Source organism: Hemitrygon akajei, chromosome 17, assembly GCF_048418815.1.
Source record: "Hemitrygon akajei chromosome 17, sHemAka1.3, whole genome shotgun sequence".
NCBI lineage: Eukaryota > Metazoa > Chordata > Chondrichthyes > Myliobatiformes > Dasyatidae > Hemitrygon > Hemitrygon akajei.
This window is the reverse complement of record NC_133140.1, coordinates 72,451,338-72,472,665: the sequence shown is the minus strand read 5'-3', so window position 1 is coordinate 72,472,665 and position 21,328 is coordinate 72,451,338. Positions and strand designations below refer to the sequence as shown.

General features: G+C 42.7%; 1 protein-coding gene across 1 annotated transcript in view; it reads right to left on the bottom strand.

Moving 5' to 3' along the window:
* The window catches only part of LOC140740830 (CBY1-interacting BAR domain-containing protein 2-like), a 40,857-nt gene extending 19,848 nt beyond the window's left edge, over positions 1-21,009 (bottom strand). The window contains exons 1-4 of the mRNA XM_073070371.1: positions 20,915-21,009; positions 16,915-17,149; positions 12,239-12,307; positions 11,258-11,323 (exon numbers count right to left, since the gene is read on the bottom strand). Of these exons, the coding sequence (XP_072926472.1) occupies positions 11,258-11,323; positions 12,239-12,307; positions 16,915-17,149; positions 20,915-20,931 (387 nt within the window). The 5' untranslated portion in view covers positions 20,932-21,009. The remainder of the gene's footprint in view (positions 1-11,257; positions 11,324-12,238; positions 12,308-16,914; positions 17,150-20,914) is intronic.
* Between the last annotated feature and the right edge of the window lie 319 nt (positions 21,010-21,328).

The window sequence follows — 21,328 nt, the reverse complement described above, 5'->3', positions numbered from 1 at the left end:
CACTCTCCATCTTGATCTTTCCCTGAAGGCCCAAATCAACCACAGGCAAAGGGAAAAACCATGGAGGAGTGACGGAAAGGGGTAAACTGGGACCAGAATCCATGTTAGACAACCTGAGATCTTGTACCTATCCATTACCCATCCACCGAAAACTGAAGAGCTTAAGAATCCAGCACTCCCAACATTCTACTATTGTTGCCAATGTTGGACGATCAACTTTATGTCCTCTTACATTAACCCAATAAATCATTGCCAACTGTATGAAACCTGCGTAGATGTAAAGGTATTTCACCCACTTCTACCAGTAATGCCAAAATTGGGGATGATTTAATAGCTCTACAATATAATTTCAATGGGTTGAGCTTGAACTTTATCTGGGGGTTTTAAGACCACTTGTAAGGCTGACCCATAAGCAAAGACAGATCTTATTGAAGCAATGTACATCTGTTTCATTGGCCTCCTACTAACACCCCAATCACATCCAATTAAGCACCTAAGCACATTAAGGGATTTTTTACACTTCTCTAGAATTTTATCCACATGCACCTTCCATGTTAGCCTTGTGTCCATCAACATACTTAGAAACTTTACCACTGACTCTTGTTAAAGAGATTTATCATAAAACTTGAGATCAATTGTGGGTGTAATGTTCCTTTTAGAAAAATGAATAAATTGAGCCTTAGCAACAGAAAATTTAAACCTCCTCTGACATCCCTATTCCTCCTCTTCATTAATGGTTGCCTGTTTTTTCTTAATAACATAATTTACATTTCTGCCTCTCTTCCACACTGTCATCATCATTAGCAGCATATAACCATATTGAAATGGCTGAGCCAACATTTAACAAAGTATCATTAATCATAATATTAAAAAGGAGTGGGCCTCACAACATTCCTCTGTCAAATCCCATTCTCTATCTCGTACTCCTTGGAGAAACTTGCTCCCACCCTAACTTGTAACTATCTGATCACATAAAAAATCTTGAAACCAATTGAACAGTTACTGCTTATTCCTATCCTTTCCAGTTTAAACCCTTGTGGCCCTAACATTTCGGAAACTTTCCCTACATCAAAGAAAACCACTACCACTAAGTGTTTATTAACTTGGGCCTTATGAATGTCAGATGCCAAATTTAACACCAATTCCATGTGCATTCTCGCTTTACAAAATCCAGATTGGAATACAGCTGATTTTTCACTACTTTCCACAAGATAAGAAACCCTTGCTATAACCATCCATTCCAATATCTTACATACATGTGAAGTTAGCAAAATAGGACTATAATTGGAAGGATGTAAGATCCTTACTAGGTTTCAGTCTAGGGATAACAACCACTAATTTCCAGGATTAGTAATATCCACAACCACTAATATCCAGGAAGGAAGTTGCCCTTCAACCTATATTGTATCAAAGAATTTCAAAACCAACATAAGTTTTGAATCTGATAACCATGTAAGCATATTATGATAAATATCATCTTTCCCAGGTGATATCTGACCAGTACTATTTACAGCCCTTTTAAATTCAGACAGTATAAATTCAACTTCCAAGCAGGAACTGGAACATTCTTTCTTCTTAGCAATCCGAGGACTGCTTGCCAAAACTGTTTCTCTATAAAGTCTTTGTTCTTTACTTAAATTGGCCAAACTATGTACACTGACTAATGTTTTTGCTAATAATTCCGCTTTTTTCAGAGTCAGTTACTGTAACCTTCTCCCCACCATACAAAACCGGTAATGCATCAAGTTTCCTAACTCCTCCAATTTTCTGTAGCAAATTCCCCCACCTGGATCTCTTTCCCAATGCTAACGCAGTATGTTCTCCAATATATTTTCTTTGCCCTTCTCACTACTAACTATAGCTTGAAATCTTTTATATTGTATGAAAGATGAATAGGAGTAATACTGAATAACTTTCCTAAAAGCTTCATTCCACTCCTTCATAACTCTTATTTTCAGCTGTCCACCAGGGAACAGCTCTTCTTTTATTCTCTCTCAATGATCTGGGAATTGATTCCTTACCTAATGAGCTCAATATTATCCTGAACCAAATAGTCAGGAAACCTACTTTCACATAAAATCATCAAATATATCCCAAACTGCTTTTTAACATCCACCTGGGGATATGAGATCCTTTCCTCTGATACCCATCTACAGGCAATGTACAAATAATGGAGAAATGATCACTCCTCACTGTTGCATCTTTATACACTTCCCAGTTACACATGCTGTAGATACCAGCGCGAGATCTACAGCAGACGCTGTGTTGTTAAATAGATTTATTCTTGTACGCCTACCATCATTCAAGGACGTCAAACACTTCCTCCAGAGAGTCTTCCACCACCATTCCATTCATATGTGTGCCACTAAACCCCACATAGTACTATGAACATTAAAATCCTTACACCATATGTTATTTTTGCATTTCTACCCATTCTTTCCAATAGAAACATAGAAAACCTACAGCACAATACAAACCCTTCAGCCCACAATGCTGCACTTACTTTAGAAATTACCTAGGGTTACCTGTAGCCCTCTATTTTTCTAAGCTCCATGTACCTATCCAGGAATCTCTTAAAAGCCCCTATTGTATCCTCCTCCACTACCATCGCCAGCAGCCCATTACGCTCACTCACCACTCTCTGAGTAAAAAAGCTTACCCCTGACATCTCCTCTGTACCTACTTCCAAGCACCTTAAAACTGTGCCCTCTTGTGCTAGCCATTTCAGCTTTGGAGAAAAGCCACTGACTATCCACATGATCAATGCCTCTCTTCATCTTATACACCTCTATGATGATGATCATCTGTCATCCTCCACCACTCCAAGGAAAAAAAAGGTGGAGTTCACTCAACCTATTCTCATAAGGCATGCTTTTTAATCCAGGCAACATCCTTGTAAATCTCCTCTGCACCCTTTCTATGGTTTCCATATCCTTCCTGTAGTGAGGTGACCAGAACTGAACACGGTACTCCAAATGGGGTCTGACCAGGGTCCTATATAGCGGCAACATTACCTCTCAGCTCTTAAACTCAATCCCATGGTTGATGAAGGCCAATGCACCATATGCCTTCTTAACCACAGAGTCAACCTGCATAGCAGCTTTAGTGTCCTGTGGACTGGGACCCCAAGATCTCTCTAATCCTCCACACTGCCAAGAGTCTTACCATTAATACTATATTCTGCCATCATATTTGACCTACCAAAATGAACCACTTCACACTTATCTGGGTTGAACTCCATCTCCAACTTCTCAGCCCAGTTTTGCATCCTATCAATGTCCCACTGTAACCTCTGACAGCCCACCACACTATCCACAACACCCCCAACCTTTATGTCATCAGCAAATTTACTAACCCATTACTCCATTTCCTCATCCAGGTCATTTATAAAGATCACGAAGAGAAGGGGTCCCAGAACAGATCCCTGAGGCACCCCACTGGTCGCAGGCCTCCATTTGACCCATCTACAATGACTCTTTGCCTTCAGTGGGCAAGCCAATTCTGGATCCACCAAGCAAGGTCCCCTTGGATCCCATGCCTCCTTACTTTCTCAATAAGCCTTGCATGGGGTACCTTATCAAATGCCTTGCTGAAATCCATATACACTACATCTACTGCTCTTCCTTCATCAAAGTGTTTAGTTACATCCTCAAAAAATTCAATCAGGCTCGTAAGGCATGACCTGCCTTAGACAAAGCCATGCTGACTATTCCTAATCATATTATGCCTCTCCAAATGTTCATAACTCCTGCCTCTCAGGATCTTTTCCATCAAATTACCAACCACTGAATTAAGGCTCAATGGTCTATAATTTCCTGGGCTATCTCTACGCCCTTGCTTGAATAAGCGAACAACATCTGCAACCCTCCAATCCTCTGGAACCTCTCCCGTCCCCATTGATGACGCAAAGATCATTGTCAGAGGCTCAGCAATCTCCTCTCCCACCTCCCACAGTAGTCTGTGGTACATCTCATCCAGTCCCAGCGACTTTTCCAACTTGATGCTTTCCAAAATCTCCAGCACATCCTCTTTCTTAATATCTACATGCTCAAGCTTTTCAATCTGCTGTAAATAATCCCTACAATTGCCAAGATCCTTTTTCATAGTGAATACTGAAGCAAAGTATTCATTAAGTACCTCTGCTATCTCCTCCAGTTCCATACACACTTTTCCACTGCCTCACTTGATTGGTCCTATTCCCCCATGTTTTACCCTCTTGTTCTTCACATACTTTTAGAATGCCTTGGGGTTTTCTTTAATTCTGCTCACCAAGCCCATCTCATGGCCCCTTCTGGCTCTCCTAATTTCATTCTTAAGCTCCTTCCTGCTAGCATAATCTTCTAGATCTCTACCATTACCTACTTTTTTGAACCTTTGGTAAGCTTTTCTTTTCTTCTTGACTAGATTTTCAACAGCCTTTGAACACCATGGTTCCTGTACCCTACCATCCTTTCCCTGTCTTATTGGAACGTACCTATGCAGAACGCCACACAAATATCCTCTGAACATTTGCCACATTTCTGCCGTACATTTCCCTGAGAACATCCGTTCCCAATTTCTGCTTCCAAGTTCCTGCCTGATAGCTTCATATTTCCCCTTACTCCAATTAAACCCTTTCCTAACTTGTCTGTTCCTATCCCTCTCCAATGCTATGGTAAAGGAGATAGAATTGTGATCACTATCTCCAAAATGCTCTCCCACTGAGAGATCTGACACCTGACCAGGTTCATTTCCCAATACCAGATCAAGTACAGCCTCTCCTCTTGTAGGATTATCTACATATTGTGTCAGGAAACCTTCCTGAACAACTCCACCCCATCTAAACCCCTTGCTCTAGGCCTAGGGAGATGCCAATCAATAGTGACAGAGGATGAGAGGTGACCTGATAGAGGTCTATAAGATGATGAGAGGCATTGATTGTGTGGATAGTCAGAGGCTTTTTCACAGGGCTGAAATGGCTAACATGAGAGGGCACAGTTTTAAGGTGCTTGGAAGAAGGTACAGAGGAGATGTCAGTGGTAAGTTTTTTTCACGCAGGGAGTTGTGAGTGTTTGGAATTTGCGGCCGGTGATGGTGGTGGAGGCAGATACAATAGGGTCTTTTAAGAGACTCCTGGATAGGTACATGGAGCTCAGAAAAATAGAGGGCTATGGATAATCCTAGGTAATTTCTAAGGTAAGGTCATGTTTGGCACAGCTTTGTGGGCCGAAGGGCTGTATTGTGCTGTAGATTTTCTATGTTTCTAATATTTGGGAAATTAAAATCTCCTACCACGAGAACCCTGTTATTATTACACCTTTCCAGAATCTGTCTGTCTCCTTATCAGCTCCTCGATGTCCCTGTTACTATTGAGTGGTCTATAAAAAACACCCAGTGGAGTTATTGACCCCAATATATCAAGTGTTAAACTTTCACAAGGGTTATACAAATTTATTATCTATGCTTTTATATTCTTTCCCCAAATTTCAACCACAATTGACTCATAAACAGCCACAATCTCCAAAACTCTATATGCTATCCCATTTTTAGCAAAGATAAAAACTCTCCTCCTCCATTGCCCATTTTCCAATCACATCTGATTATAACCTTGTATCTTAAAACCTAGACAAGATTTCAAGCAGGTTTTTCATACACTTATAACATCAGGTTTATTTGGTAAATCTTCAATAAAGTTTTTAATCTCTTGACCATTAGCTAACAGGCTTCTCGCATTCCATTGTAAGATTAGAAAAAACATTAACAACTCTCCTTTGAAGTCTGAACATTATTTACTCTTCCTTGTAAGGCATCATTAATAACTTTTCGAGTTAAGTCTTTTATCTCTTAAGTTTTTTTCTGCAGCTTTAATATATTTTTTATTTTTTTCTGAACTACTTTTAGTTTGTGCTGTACAATCTACCACATCTGCCATGAAAGTGACCAACTTTAGTTTATCAACAATTAACAAATCCTTTGATATACAATCATGCACTTTACGTACTATCAGTATTCTGGATATTAATATCGTTCGTTGACACTGTCTTCTGTACTTCCTGCAGAGCCTCTGTATAAGATATGTCCATTTCTATACAAACACACTGCACTTCCATAGCTTTCTTATATACAGGACACCCTGCATAATCAGTGCTATATTCTCCTCCACAGTTGCTACAGTTTAGCCTAACACCTTTTTCCACAATTGTCGTAATCATGTTCTCCACATTTACCACACCATTTTTTACCCTTACACACAGCTGCTACATGACCAAACTTCTGACATTAAAAACATCTCAGAGGGGGTGGCACACAGACTCAAACCATATAATTAATATCATCTAAATTAACCCTATGCAGCATCTTTTTCCCATCAAATGTAATCAACACCAATAAGCTATCTGTTCTAAATCAATTATGAAACCCATCACTTAGTGTCCATCAATTTTTCCCCAACTAAATTATTTTTAACTTGGTCCATGGCTACATCTAGAGGCACTCCAGAGATTACTCCCCAAAGCTGCTGTCATTCAATAAAATTCCTTGGTGTTACTTTCTTTCCCCCCACAGCTTTTAACCCCAAAGCTTTCTCACATTATTTACTATCTTCACAAACTGCTAAGATTACCCCATCTCTTTAAGGCTTTACACCCACAATATCTTCTAATGCTTTTTAAAAATCCTTAGTTAGTCTAATTGGATTGCTTTCAGAAACAGAACCACATTCAAAACTGAACAAAGCCTTAAACTCTTCCTTCCTACTTCTGTTTAAATCCCGTCTACTACCTTCATTACTGGATATGCCACTACAATCCTCAAACGGCTGCTGATTTTTCCATTTCCCAGAAGCCTGCCATTCAACCTCCTTCCTACAACTTCTATTACCCAAAACCACTTCCCGCTTGCTACTTCAGTCTTCTCCATTGCTTCCTGCCATCTCTACCCCACTTCCTGCCTGACAGAAGACTCCCAACAGCAGGCTTAGTCCTTTTCTCCGACCCCAGTCAACTTCACCACATCCTCCCTAGATTCAGAACTGTGTACTCTCTCCACGTCCCTCTCTAAAGCTTCCAAATCAATATTAATTTAACCCTGGTTAAGCTCAGGATGGGAATTCCTCCTGGTGCATTTGACTCAGGAACTCATTGGGTTAACTTTAGTTCACTTGCCATGTCAAGTGTTAGCTAGGGACTCGGTCAGTAGCACGCTCATCTTGGAGTCAAAGCGATGAGAGTTCAAGTTCCACTCCAAGGGGCTAATTACAAAAGTCCATGCAGATCCACAAAAAGCACCAGAGGAGCAGTTGGGCATTTGAACAGGTTTTAGAACATTACCAACTGAAGCTTTTTATTAGTTCCTGCACTGGAATATGTTTCCTTTACTGGTAAAGCTTCCATGTGACCTGTGTTCGTAGTCGATGAGGTGCAATTGTGATATTCTGAAAAAGAAATACTTGAAAGAATATTTGAGCTTGTGCCATGTTTGGGAATGTCTCTCTTTGGGATTCTCTGTTAACCTGGCCAACCTCTGGAAAACAGAGTCAGATACAATTTTTAAGCAAGGGTTTCAAAGAACTTGTGGACTAGCATAGATATAGTAGTGAACTGCCCATGATATTCATTCAGTAGACCAGAGTCCTGGATCAATAATCTTGAATGTGAATTTGTTTGGTTAAAATATATGGAAATAAAAACTCTGAAAGAGTAAAAGTCATTGTGAAGCTGTAGGTAAAAAAGTCATTCAGTTGTCCTGGCAGAAATTAATCTCATGGGCCTGGCCTTAACGTAACTTAAGTCCCACCGGCAATATATTTAACTTTCAACTGGTCAGTAAAAACGAATTAAACTATCGGAAAAAATAACTTCCTATCACCTTCTCAACTAGAAATGGGCTCCTTTCCCAGAAATGCCATCTGTTTCTGTTATGTTCACAATAGCTCATAATCTGACAAATAGTGCTTAATTTTGCACACTAAATTGCTCATTATATTGTTAAAGTCACTGTAAATGTACTCACTGTGAATTTAACAGATCGGTGCAATATATTTGCAAATGTACTCTAGCAAATGTTATTGGTCTCCACTGTTTTTATACATTGATAATGCTGTCACCATTGAAGGCTTATTAATGAGGATATAACCACAACATGGAATAATGCACATTTAATTGTTTTATTTTCTAATGTAAAATCAGTGGATAGAAGAAAACTTGTATTAATAAAGTAACTTTATAATGAAGAAAATTGTCCCAAGGCACTTGACTGGAATGCTAACAAATAATTTACACAGCATGGCCAAAGAGATGGGATTTAAGGAGAGTTTTAGGAACAAGAAGGAGGTAGAATTTGCAAGGGAGGGAAGCCCAGGTCCAAGGAGTCTGGCAGTCGAAAAGACAGAACTTTTGATCGTAAAGGGATTAAATTAAGGGATGCTTTGGATTTGGAGCAACATAGAATCTTGGAGCACAGCCAGGTTGTAGAAAATTTCAGTGACAGGGAGGAATGTGACAATGAAGAGCTCTGAAGGAGAAGGTACAGGAGCCTGAAGACACATACTCAATGTTTTAGAAACGGCTTCCTCCCCTTCACCATCAGATTTCTGAATGGCAATAAACTCACGTACACTATCTCCCTATTTTCTTGTTTTGCACTACTTTATATATAAAATTGTATTTTATACTTTTTTTATAATGTATTACAATGTATTGCTGCAGCAAAATAGCAAATTTCACGACATATCCCTGTGATATTAAATCTGATTCAGAAGGTGGAGAATGTTAAAACTGAGCTGCTGATTAAATGAGATCCAATGTGGAACATTGATCATAGAACAGTACAGCTCAATACAGGCCCTTCAGCCCACAACTTTTTAACCTACTCCAGTGTCAATCTGACCCTTCCCTTCCCCATAGCTCTCATAGCTCTTCGTCCATGTGCCTTCACAAGAGTCTCTTATTGTCCCTCATGTACCACTAGAGTGTTCCACGCACTTACAGACAGACATACTTTACTTTACTTTCCATGTACAAAAACTTACCTCTGATGTCCCCTCTATACTTCCTCCAATCACTATAAAATTATACCCTCCAGTATTAGCTATGTCTACCCTGGGAAAAAGGTGCTGTCTGGTCCATTCTATCTATGGCTCTTATCTTCCACAGAAGTACACGGGAAAACATTCTGACAGGCTGCAGCACTGTCTGGCATGGGGTGGGGGTGGGGGTACTACTGCACAGGACTGAAAGAAGCTGCAGAGGGTTGTAAATTTAGTCAGCTCCTTCTTGGGTACCAGCCTACAAAGTACCCAGGACATCTTCAAGGAACGGTGTCTCAGAAAGACAGCGTCCATTATTAAGGACCTCCAGCACCCAGGGCATGCCCTTTTCTCACTGTTACCATCAGGTAGGAGGGACAGAAGCCTGAAGGCACACATTCAGCGATTCAGGAACAGCTTCTTCCTCTCTGCCATCCGATTCCTAAATGGACATTGAACCCTTGGACACTACCTCATTTTTGAAATGTATATTATTTCTGTTTTTTGCACGATTTTTAATCTGTTCAATATATGTATACTGTAATTGATTTACTTAATTATTATTATTTTATTTTGTTGTATTTTTCTTCTATATTATGCATTGCATTGAACTGCTGCTGCTGTTAAAATTCAGGTCACATGCCGGTGATAATAAATTCTGATTCTTAAACACACAGTGGCCACTTTATTGGGTACACCTGTACACCTGCTCGTTAATGTAAATATCCAGTCAGCCAATCATGTGGCAGCTCCTCAATGCACGAAAGCATGTAGACATGGTCAAGAGCTTCAGTGGTTGTTCAGACCAAGCATCAGAATGGGGAAGAAGTGTGATCAAAGTGACTTTGACCATGGAATGATTGTTGGTGCCAAATGGGGGAAATGCTGATCTACTATATTTTTCATGCACAACTGTCTCTAGAGTTTACAGAGAATGGAGTGAAAAGAAAAACAACATCCAGTGAGCGGTAGTTCCATGGGCCTTGTGAATGAGAGAGGTCAGAGGAAAATGGCCAGACTGACGGTAACTCAAATTATGTTACAACAAATCGTGTTACAACAGTGGTGTGTAAAGAACATCTCTGAACGCACAGCATATCGAACTTTGAAGTTGATGGGTATGAACATACACTCAGTGGCCACTTAATTAGGTGTAGGTGGTACCAAATAAAGTGGCCACTGAGTCTATACTCTCACATTCATTTAAATAGCTAGTTTAGAATATTTTTTCAATAAAGTGTTCAAATGATGTCCGAAACCTGTGAGCACAAAGATTGAGAAAGAGTGAAAAGATAATAGAATAAATCAATGAAGTGTTGATCAGGTGATCTCCACAGATAGAAGATTTGAGTATTATGAAATGGTGGGGGTTTGGAACAGTGGGAATGAGGAAGCAACTGGTCATAGATTTGTAGAGTGATAGTGAATGGAGGTAGGCATTCCAACCCAATTCGTCCATGCCAACCAAAGTTAGTGCCATTTGCCACATTTCGGCCATATTCCTCTACCCCCTCCTATTCTTGAACTGATCCAAATGAATTTTAAATGTTGTTATTATACTACTTTTATTATACTGTTATTATACTACTTTTATTATACTGTTATTATGCTATTATATTACTTTCCCTGGCAGCTCATTCCATATATTCATCTCTGCATGAAGAAGTTGTTCCTCAGGTCCTACCTTTCCCTTCTGACCTTGAACGTACAGTATGCCCTCTAGTTTTTGGGTTCCCTTTCCCTGGGAAATAGACTGTATTCACCCTGTCTTTGCCCCTTATAATTCTATACACCTGTCTGTCTATGATTTTAGACACCATTGAACTGAACATTCCTAGACTGTTTCAAGGACTCTGTGGTTCGATATTTTATATTCTATATCTTTTTCACTCATGTATTATCATATGTGGTAATTGTTTTTTTTGCACTTTGGGTGTTCGATGTCCTCTTTGAATGAGTTCCATAGTGTTTCTTTGTTTCGTGGCTGTCTGGGGGAAGACGAATCTCAGGGTTGTATACTGCATGCATACTTTGATAATAAATGTACTTTGAATCTTTGGTGTTTGGTGGTACACTGCTGTGAGGCTTTCTTGGGATTTGGTCCACCCAAGGTGATCCTGCCCAACAATTGCCCCAGAATTAAGTGAAGAATTTCATCATTATTTCAGTAGCTGAATGAACAAGGATTATATAATTTTTTGAATGTCAAAAGGATACAATTCCTTGCCTGTCCGAGGGGTTCTTTTGTTTCACCTTTTGCAGAAGCTCCAGTTCTTTCATTTCACGATTTCTGACACTGTTGAATTTTTTGATATCAGCCTGATTTAGGTTAAAAAGTAATAAGAAAGAGAAGAGGTTAGCACTTCTTCAACACATTAAAATGTAGAAACTTTAACTACCTAGCTTGTAATTTGTTAATTGAGCCTTTTATTATAATAGGAAAACTAATTTGTATAAACCTTGTGATTTTGGGAGCCCCATGGGAATCTATTGGAAACCAATCCATTCCCTGGATGAACGGCAAAAATGCTGGAGGAACTCAACTGATCAGACAGCATCTGTGGAGGGAAATGGACAGCTGACATTTTGGGTTGAGACCCTTCATCTGGACCATTCCTTCCCTGGATTATATTGTTGGGACCTTTGTGGTATTAAGACCCTCTTCATTTTCAGCATCTCTGCTCTGCTCTGATGGTTTGATTTTTTACATCAGAGCTTCAGAGATCTCTGTTCTTCAATAGGTATTTTCACTCTAACAGTGATTAACACAACCCTTTATTTTACTTACTTCATGTAATATCCCTTTCCCCCAATCCTGCTTGACATAACCTCCCTTCCATGACAGAGAAACAGACCTTTCAGTCCACAGGCCAGTTGACTTTATTCCATCTTCTCTCTGCTAAGTGCGTCAGCATGGCAATCTAATTCCTCTCTTCATTGTGCAGCCGTGCTATCCACTTCAAAGACATGGGAATTATTTTGGATAGAAAAGATTGAGAGGGATTTGGGCCAAATGCAGGCAATTGGGACTAGCTCAGATAGACATCTTGGTCAGCAATGACAATGTTGTGCCAAAAGACCTTTTCCATTTTGTACAACCTTATGATTCTGACTCTATCCTACTGCAGTAAAGGTGCTATATCTTATGAATGGCCTTTTGTGTCTGAATGGGAAATTTTTCCTTAACTCAGCATCTACTCAGAGTACAGAAATACAAATCAGGAAATAACGTACCCGTTTGGATTTCGTCAGTGGTCCATAAGCCTTGAGTGGTCCGATGACTTTAACATCCAATCTCTCCACCTAAAATAATTCAGAATGGAAGGCAAATAAGCAATTAGACCAACGGCCCGTCTGGCAGAGAAACCACTGCAACAAGCCTAATTGAGAAGTTACTAAACAAGAAGTATGAAATGAACCAGGACCACTATGTAGCTGCATTCTTGCTTCTCCTCATAGCTTAAGGGGGGCTGGTGTTGAGATTTGGTTACCTGACTGAGCAGCCTCTGAATTGGCTGCATGTTGCTCGAACAACTTCCAAAGTTTGTGACACATATTATAACTTTCAGGAAGTTTTTTTTGTTGCAGCTTCTAGTTATTTATTTATTTATGTGTGTATGTACACAGTACAGAACAGGCCCTTCTGGCCCTTTGAGCCTCACAACCCAGCAAACCCCGATTTAACCCTCCCTAGCCTAATCATGGGACAATTTACAATGACCAGTTAACCTACTATCTAGTATGTCTTTGGACTGTGGGAGGAAGCCAGAGCACCCGGAGGAAACCCACATGGTCACGGAAAGAAAGTAGAAACTCGTTACAGACTGTGGCGGGAATTGAACCGGGGTCGCTGGTACCGTAAAGCGTTGTGCAGTAGTTACTCTGCTTCTCATGCATCTGGTGCCTCAGTAGTAACACTGTTGGCATTATTGGAGCTATTTCCCAGTTTGACGGTGCTGGTTATAACTGATTGGATTGAGGTCCCAGCATTTAGCTGCTGAGCTCCTCATGCAATTGGTATGGCTCCTCAGTAGTAAAATTACTGGCATCTCTGGAGCTTCGAGAAAAGCATAGAAACCTATTGAGAGAAGGTCAAGAACTACAAGGGCAATGGGTATCGAAATTTCTATTGGTGAAGACATTATGTCTTTAGACACATCAGATTGGGTGATGAGCAATGTTCACAAGACTGACATCACAGAGGCAAGTGACCTTCTGTGAGATGACCTTTAGCCACACTACTGACACACACAAAATGCTGGAGCATCTATGGAAAAAAGTATAGTCCACGCTTCGGGCCAAACCCCTTTGACAGGACTGGAGAAAAATAAAGCTAAGGAGTAGGATTAAAAGGTGGGGGGGGGGGGGGTGAGGGGAGAGAGAACCACCAGGTGATAGGTGAAACCTGGAGGGGGAGGAATAAAGTAAAGAGCTGGGAAACTGATTGGTGAAAGAGACAGAAGGCCAAGGAAGAAAGCAAAAGTGAGAAGGAGCACCAGAGGGAGGCGATAGGCAGGCAAGGAGATAAGGTGAGAGAGGGAAAAGGGGATGGGAAATTGAGAAGGGGGGAGTGTTGGGGGCATTACCGAAAGTTTGAGAAATTGACGTTCGTGGCATCAGGTTCGAGGTTGGTTCCATATTCCAAATGGAATATAAGGTGTTGTTCCTCCAAGGAGGAGAGTGGTGGTGGAAGGGAACTGGTTGGGTCTGGTGTCCAGAAAGAAATGGGGAGCTCTGAGGACTTCCTGGTGGGGATGGAGGTATATAGGGACTGGACATCCATAGTGAAAATAAGGTGATGGGCACCAGGGAGCTTGAAATCCTTGAAAAGATCAAGAGCGTGTGAAGTGTCATGGATGTAGGTAGGAAGGGACAGAATTAGGGGGGATAAAACAGTCGCAGTATGCAGATATGTGTACAGTGGGCCAGGAACAAGCTGAAACAACGAGTCTACCTGGACAAGCAGGTTTGTGAATCTTGGGTAGGAGGTAGAAACGGGTGGTGCGGGTGAGGGAACTATGAGGTTGGTGGCGCTGGATGGGAGATAGTGTGGGAGACAATGGCCTGGTATTCCTTAGTGGGGTCCTATTCAAGGGGTAAGAGCAGGTGTCTGAGATTTGGCACGGAGCCTCAGCAAGGTAAAAGACATCAGTAGATATGCTGTCTCCAGAGACAGAGACAGTGAGAGTAGACATTGGTGGATAAGCTTATCCTTTGGCTCCTCCCACTTCCTTCAAACAAGAGGTTTAGCCATGGGCACTCGATGGGTCCCAGCTATTCTTGCCTGTTTGTCAGCCATGTGGAACAGTCCATGTTCCAAGCCTACACTGGTGACCATTCCGCACTTTTCCTACGATACATGCCCACTGCATTGGTGCTGCTTCCTGCACCCATGCTGAACTCGTCGACTTCATCCACTTTGCCTCAAACTTCCATCTTGCCCTCAAATTTACCTGTTCCATTTCTGACACCTCCCTCCCCTTTCTTGATCTCACTGTCTCTATGTCCGGAGACAGCTTATCCACCAATGTTTATTACAAACTCACAGACTCTCACAGCTACCTGGAACTACACCTTGTCTCACCCTGCTTCTTGTAAAAACGCCGTGCCCCTTTCTCGATTCCTCCGTCTCTACTGCATCTGCTTTCAAAATGAGGCTTTTCATTCTGGAGAAGTCCTCCTTTTTCAAAGTAAGGGGCTTCGCTTCCTCCACCATCAAAGCTGCCCTCAACTGCATCTATTCCATTTCACGCATATCTGCTCGTACCCCATCCTCCTGCTATCCTACCAGGGATAGGGTTCCTCTTGTCCTTACCTACCACCCCACCAGCCTCCACGTCCAGCACATAATTTTCCAGAACTTCTGCCACCTCCAACGGGATCTCACCACCAAGCACATCTTTCCCCCCCCACCACTTTCTATTTTCTGCAGGGATCGCTCCCTACGCGACTCCCTTGTCCATTCATCCTTCCCCACTGATCTCCCTCCTGATATTTATCCTTGCAAGTGGAACAAGTGCTACACCTGCCTCTATACCTCTTCCCTCACTACCATTCAGAGCCCCAAACAGTCCTTCCAGGTGAGGAAACTCTTCACCCGTGAGTCTGTTGGGGTCATGTACTGTATCCCGTGCTCCCAGTGCGGCCTCCTGTATATCAATGAGACCCGACGTAGATTGGGAGACCGCTTCACCGCGCATCTGCACTCTATTCGCTAGAACAAACGTGATCTCCCAGTGGCCACCCATTTTAATTCCACTTCCTATTCCCATTCCAATACGTTCATCCATGGCCTCTTCCTCTGTTGTGAAGAGGCCACACTTAGGTTGGAGGAACAACTCCTTATATTCCATTTGGGTAGCCTCCAACCAGATGGCATGAACATCGATTTCTCAAACTTTCGTTAATGCCCCCATTCCCCCCCTCTCCATTCTCCATCCCTTTTTCCCTCTCTCACCTCATCTCCTTGCCTGCCCATCGCCTCCCTCTGGTGCTCCTTCCTCCCTTTTCCTTCTTTCATGGCTTTCTGTCTCTTTTACCAATCAACTTCCCAGCTCTTTACTTCATCCTTCCCCTCTAGGTTTCACCTATCACCCAGTGTTTCCCTCTCCCCACCCCCCACCTTTTAATTCTACTCCTCGGCTTTTTCTCTCCAGTCCTGCTGAAGGATTTTGGCCCGAAACGTCAACTGTACTCACTTCCGTGGATGCTGCCCAGCCTACATTTCCTCCGGCATTTCGTGTGTGTTGCTCGGATTTCCAGCATCTGCAGATTTTCTCTTGTTTAGCCATGCTGCTGTGGCTGGGATGGATTCTGGACATTTATCAAAGTGAGCGCAACTCTCAGCTCTTGGCCACTGGATCATTCCAGGCAGCAGCTGCAGGTCGATGCATTTCTCCACCCACTACAGCAACAAAGCAGCTACCCAGGTGTTAGGTCCAAAGAAAAGATTTCATGTTTTGCTAGTTTAATGAGAAGATGCCATTTAGGATACGGGAATTTTCCACCATTGTAAACTTTCCACATGAGCAGTCAGATATTGACTGTACTCAGAGCAGCACACAAAATGGTGGAGGAACCCAGCAAGTCAGGCAGATTAGCAGTGTTGTGACTCTAGAATGAATTATTGTAGAATCTGTGAAACAGAGGGAGCTATTCAGCCCACTGTATCCATACAGCCTGTCTGGTACCATTCTCAAACTCTCAGATTTATATACAGCAGGGAGCAATGTGATTACTTGCTTGCGTGAAGCTCATGGTCTAAGCAGTATATATGGAAAAAAATAAATGAATTAATGACCCAAAATAACTATGGTACTTCAAATCCTGATCCAAAAAGTGATAATCTTATTTATATTTTTTTGTAACACATACAAAATGCTGGAGGAACTCCGCAGGTCAGACAGTATCTTCAGAGAGGAACAAGCAACTGACATTTCAGGCTGAGAATTACCTGCCAATTGCCACCTTCTGGTGTTCCTCCCCTCTTTTCTTTCTTTCTTCCATAGTCTACTGTCTCTTTCACCACTCAACTTCCCAGCTCTTTACTTCATCCCTCCCATTTCATGTTTCTCCTAGTGTTTCTCTCTCCCCTCTCCCCCCACCCTTTTAAATTTACCCTTCAGCTTCTCTTCTCCAGTCCTGCCAAAGGGTTTTGGCCCAAAACATCGACTGTACTCTTATCCATGGATGCTGCCTGGCCTGCTGAGTTCCTCCAGCATTTCGTGTGTGTTGCTCGGATTTCCAGTATCTGCAGATTTTCTTTTGTTTGTGATTTCTCCAGCATTATACATAAGTTGCTCTGGATTTTCACCATCTTCATATTCTCTTGTGTCTATATTCCTTTGCCCCTGCAAATAATTTTCAGTTGTGGATCATCAAGTAAATTGTGTTTGAAAGGGAACTTTTACCTGTGCCTGACGATAGTCCTGAACTTTAGACAACTCCTCTCCAAAGCCCTTAAGGCACATTCGCATCTCCGGGTGCTCAGTGTTTGCAAAGTCCATGATCTGTCTTATCAGGAGATCAACCTTGTCCCTCAGTCTGGCTGTCTTCCGGGTGTAAGAAGCCAGCAGCGTGCAAAACTGGCCAAGGTACTTCTCGGCGCTGGCCACCGTACCTTCCATGATCTTGACCTGAGCATCCCTTTGCAAAGCAAACATTGAATGAAAAGAGGGCAGTCAAAAGACATACCGGTTAATAGGTTAATTGGTCATTGTAAATTGACCTGTGATTAATCGGTGGGTTATTGGGCTGGTGGCTCAAAGGGCCGGAAGGGAAAGTTCTGCGCTGTATCTCAAAAAAAGACAGTAACTTCTGACGAGAAATCCAGACAAAGGAAGACATCAACTACATACGAATAAAACTCTGGATGGAAAACCAGCCGAGTTCCAACATTGTAAGTGGAATTGTGTTGGGCCAGATCCAATCATTTCTGTGCTTACGCCAGACTGAAAAGACAGTGATTTCTTCCTAACTTTACAGCAGTCATTATCTCTCTCTATTAGTGTAAATTTCAGATTGGGACAATCCATCACTTTTTCATTGTCCACTCACCTTTCAGGTAGCCTCGTGTATTCATTGTGGTGGAATTCGGGGTTCATTTCCCACCGCTGTCCGTGAGGAGTTTGCACCTTCTCCCCATGACCCCGTGGATTTCCTCTCACATACAAAGATGTATGGTTAGAGTTAGTGAGTCGTGGGCTTGCTTGTTATGGTCCGGTCCGGAACCCGCATTCCAGGTCTTGATCTGGTCCATGGACTCCGGACTCCGGGTCTTGTAGCTGTCCCTCCTTTCACCCTTAAATCCAAATAGGATTATCTTGGTTTAAGGAGGAGCATCTGATGCCTATCAGTTGGCAGGTGTATATAAGGGGCTCTGGGACTGAGTCTATTTGGGGGTTTGTCCTGCTTTCATTCTGTTCATCCTGGCTTGGAGTACCCACCGTTAATCAACTGGTTCTGTAAGTCTGTTCTCGTAGTCACCCTGGACTGAGCTCCCTTCCGATCCCTTGCCTCTGTTGGGTAAGCAGGCCGGACTGCTGTTGCCTGGTGGGGTCTCTGACCCTTTCCTACCCCTCTCTTCCAATGGGTTGTGCCCTGCACCTGCCCAGATGCCCCATGACCTGCACAGACCCCTGTGTTCCTGCCTGGGAGGCTGGGCCCTGCCCAGGAGCTATGTGACCTGCCTGGGGTCTATCCTCTCAGCCTTCCTTGTCCCATAGACCCATCCTCTAGCCTAGCCAGGGTCCCGCCTCGCCATGAACTATCTCTGAACACCAGGATCACCTTTGAATGCCACGGTCTCCCCATCTTGTTCTATCCTTTAGTTGTTCCTGTCCTGCATTTGGGTCCAGTCTCCATGTCCCCTTGTGACATTGCTATGTTGATGCCAGAAGCATGGTACCACTTGCAGACTGCCCCCAGCACAACCTCACTGTTTTGATTTAATGCATAATATATTTCACTGTAATGTTTTGATTTAGGTGTGGCAAATAAAGCTAATCTTTAAAACAAACTGTTGTCTTCAAGTGGCAGTCATTTAGGACTGGAACTGAGGGAGATGAATCTCTGGAATTCTCTAACCTCAGATGTTGTGAGGCTGGATCACTGAGGGCATTTCGAACATAGAACAGTACAGCACAGGAACAGGCCCTTCAGCCCACAGTGTGCTTAGCCAGCTTAAAAAAGTAAATCTAAAATCCTCACAAAGCTAATCCCTCCTACCTACACCATGTCCATATCCCTCCATCTCCCTCATATTCATGTGCCTATCCAAACATCTCTTAAAACCCTCTGATGTATTTGCCTCTGTCATCATACAGGGCAGCACAATTCAGGCATCCATGATTCTCTGAGTAAAAGAATTACCCTCCTCACCTCCAATTCATGCCTTCTCGTATGAGACATTTTATAAACCTCTATCAGCTCTCCCCTCAGCCTCCAGCGCTCCAGAGAACACAACCCAAGGTTGTCCAGCCTCTTGTGATAGCACACGCCCTCTAAACCAGGCAGCATCCTGGGAAACCTCTTCTGCAACCTTGCTATAGTGGGGTGAGCAGAAATGGGTGCACCACTCCAGATGTTGGCCTAACCAGAGTTTTGTAAAGTTGCAACATAACTTTGTGACTTCTGAACTCAATGCCTCGACTCGTAGAAGCAAGCATTCCATCTTAAACACCCCATCAACCTGTGTAGCCACTTTCAAGGAGCTATGAACTCTCTGCTCAGCAACACAGTTAAGAGTTTTGTCTCCTTGCCTTCGCCCTACAGAAGAGGAGGGTAAAATGTTAAAAGCTCAGGGAATAAAGTGCTCTGGGGAAAGCAGCATACAAGGGGAGCTGAGGTGTGGGGCAGATCAGCCATGACCACATGGAGTGGTGGGGCAGGTTTGAGGGGCTGAGTGGCCTACTCCTGCTTTCTTACAAAATGCTTCCATTATAAAATGCTCATTCTTGTTTTCAAAATTCTCCATGGCCTTGCACTTCCCTGTCGACTGAGAAACATCTCGACAACTATTATGTCATGCCCCCTTAGGATCTCAAACGCTTCAATTGGATTAACGATCATTCTTCTTCACCCTTGCTGGGACAGGAGCCGTGAGCACGGAGGATAGAATTTTGCACGAGTTAGGAAGTGCATCAAATTTGCGGACATCACAGAAGCAATTTATTTGCTATCTGATTGAAACCTACTAGATAACGGAAAGGCCTAGACAGAGTGGACATGGAGAGGATTTTTCACTGAGCAAGAGAGTCCAGAATCTGAGGTCAGAACCTCAGAAACTATTGACATGGTGGCCTTGTCACCTGTTCATATCCTGGACATTGTTTTAGGTTGTTATCTTGGTGCCCACTTGAAATCACATGATGAGACAGGGTGTGTGTGTGTGTGTGTGTGTGTGTGTGTGTGTGTGTGTGTGTGTGTGTGTGTGTGTGTGTGTGTGTGTGTGTGTGTGTGTGTGTGTGTGTGTGTGTGTGTGTGTGTGTGTGAGACAAAAAGGAGGGGGAGTGAGAAAGGGAGTGGGGAGAGAAAAGAGAGAGAAGGGGAGAGAGAGAGGGGGGAAGAGAAAGAGGGAGAGAGAATGTGTTTGTGTGTGAGAGAGAGAGAGGGAGAGAGATGGAGAGGGGGATTGTAGGATAAAGGGAAGTAAATAGATACAGAGAAGATATTGATCTGAGCAGGCAGATTCACAGGAGAACTTTAAGGTCCTCAGTGCCCTCTGACATTGCTCCAGCATTCTTCCCAGGGCAGGAATGGATGCTGATGACAGTAGTGATGTGGGATTAACAATAAGCTCAGTGCATAAACGACTGGCTAGTGTTGTGGCTTGCCGACAAATGCCCTTTAAGGTAAGATACTATTGTTTTGTGTTTTCTTTCCCAGTTGTAAAAGATCCCCATTTTCCACATTCCAGAGAACAAGGATGGAGAATTTCCATGAAAGTAGGCCCTCTACCACAAACGATTAAATTCTTGGATACATCGGGCCTTGACTTGCTGAGTTTGATCTTCTCAGAGATGACATCATGACTGGCATTTCACCTGAAAGATTCCGCAGATGCTGGAAATCTTGAGCAACACACACAAAATGTTGGAAGGGAATAAACAGTCGAAGTTTTGGGGGATCTCAGCCCAAAACGTTGACTGTTTATTCTCTTCCATGGATGTTGCCTGACTTGCTCAGTTCCTCCAACATTTCATTCAACTTATTCCTGGACATGTGCGATTTAAAAGTAGATTCTGCTTAAACTGGTTGCATTCTGGGTTCAGCATGGATACCAAGAGCTATTTGGGTTACGATCTTTCACCAGTGGCTGACACTGGCCCACTTTAACTCTCATCTTAGTTTTCCTTCTCTTTTCTCTGCCAACATTTTTTGGATATGGATTCAGAGGCTCCTTGACCTTACCTTGATAATGAATTCATTGGTGCAGAAATGGTAAATTCCTCCCTTGTTTTAACAGCAGCTGTGTCCAGGTCGGAAGGCAAAGCCTTGCTGGAACATTGGTGCCCTGGTTGTTATAGTGACAGTAAACAGATCACACTCTGCGTCATCTTTATGTTTACAAGCTTTCTCAGCAGTCAGCAGGTGGCAGCAAAGAACTGTGGTGTTATCATCCACCTCATCTCCATCTCACAATTTCAAACTTTTGGGTAAGTCTGCATCTCATTCCCCTATATTCTAATAAATGAAAATCAATCCTGGTCAACCTCTCCCTATAATTCAGGCCCGCCAGTCTTGGCAACATCCTCTTAAGTATTCCTTGCACTCTTTCCAGGTTGACCACATCTTTCCTATGACAAGGTGACCAAAACTGAGCAT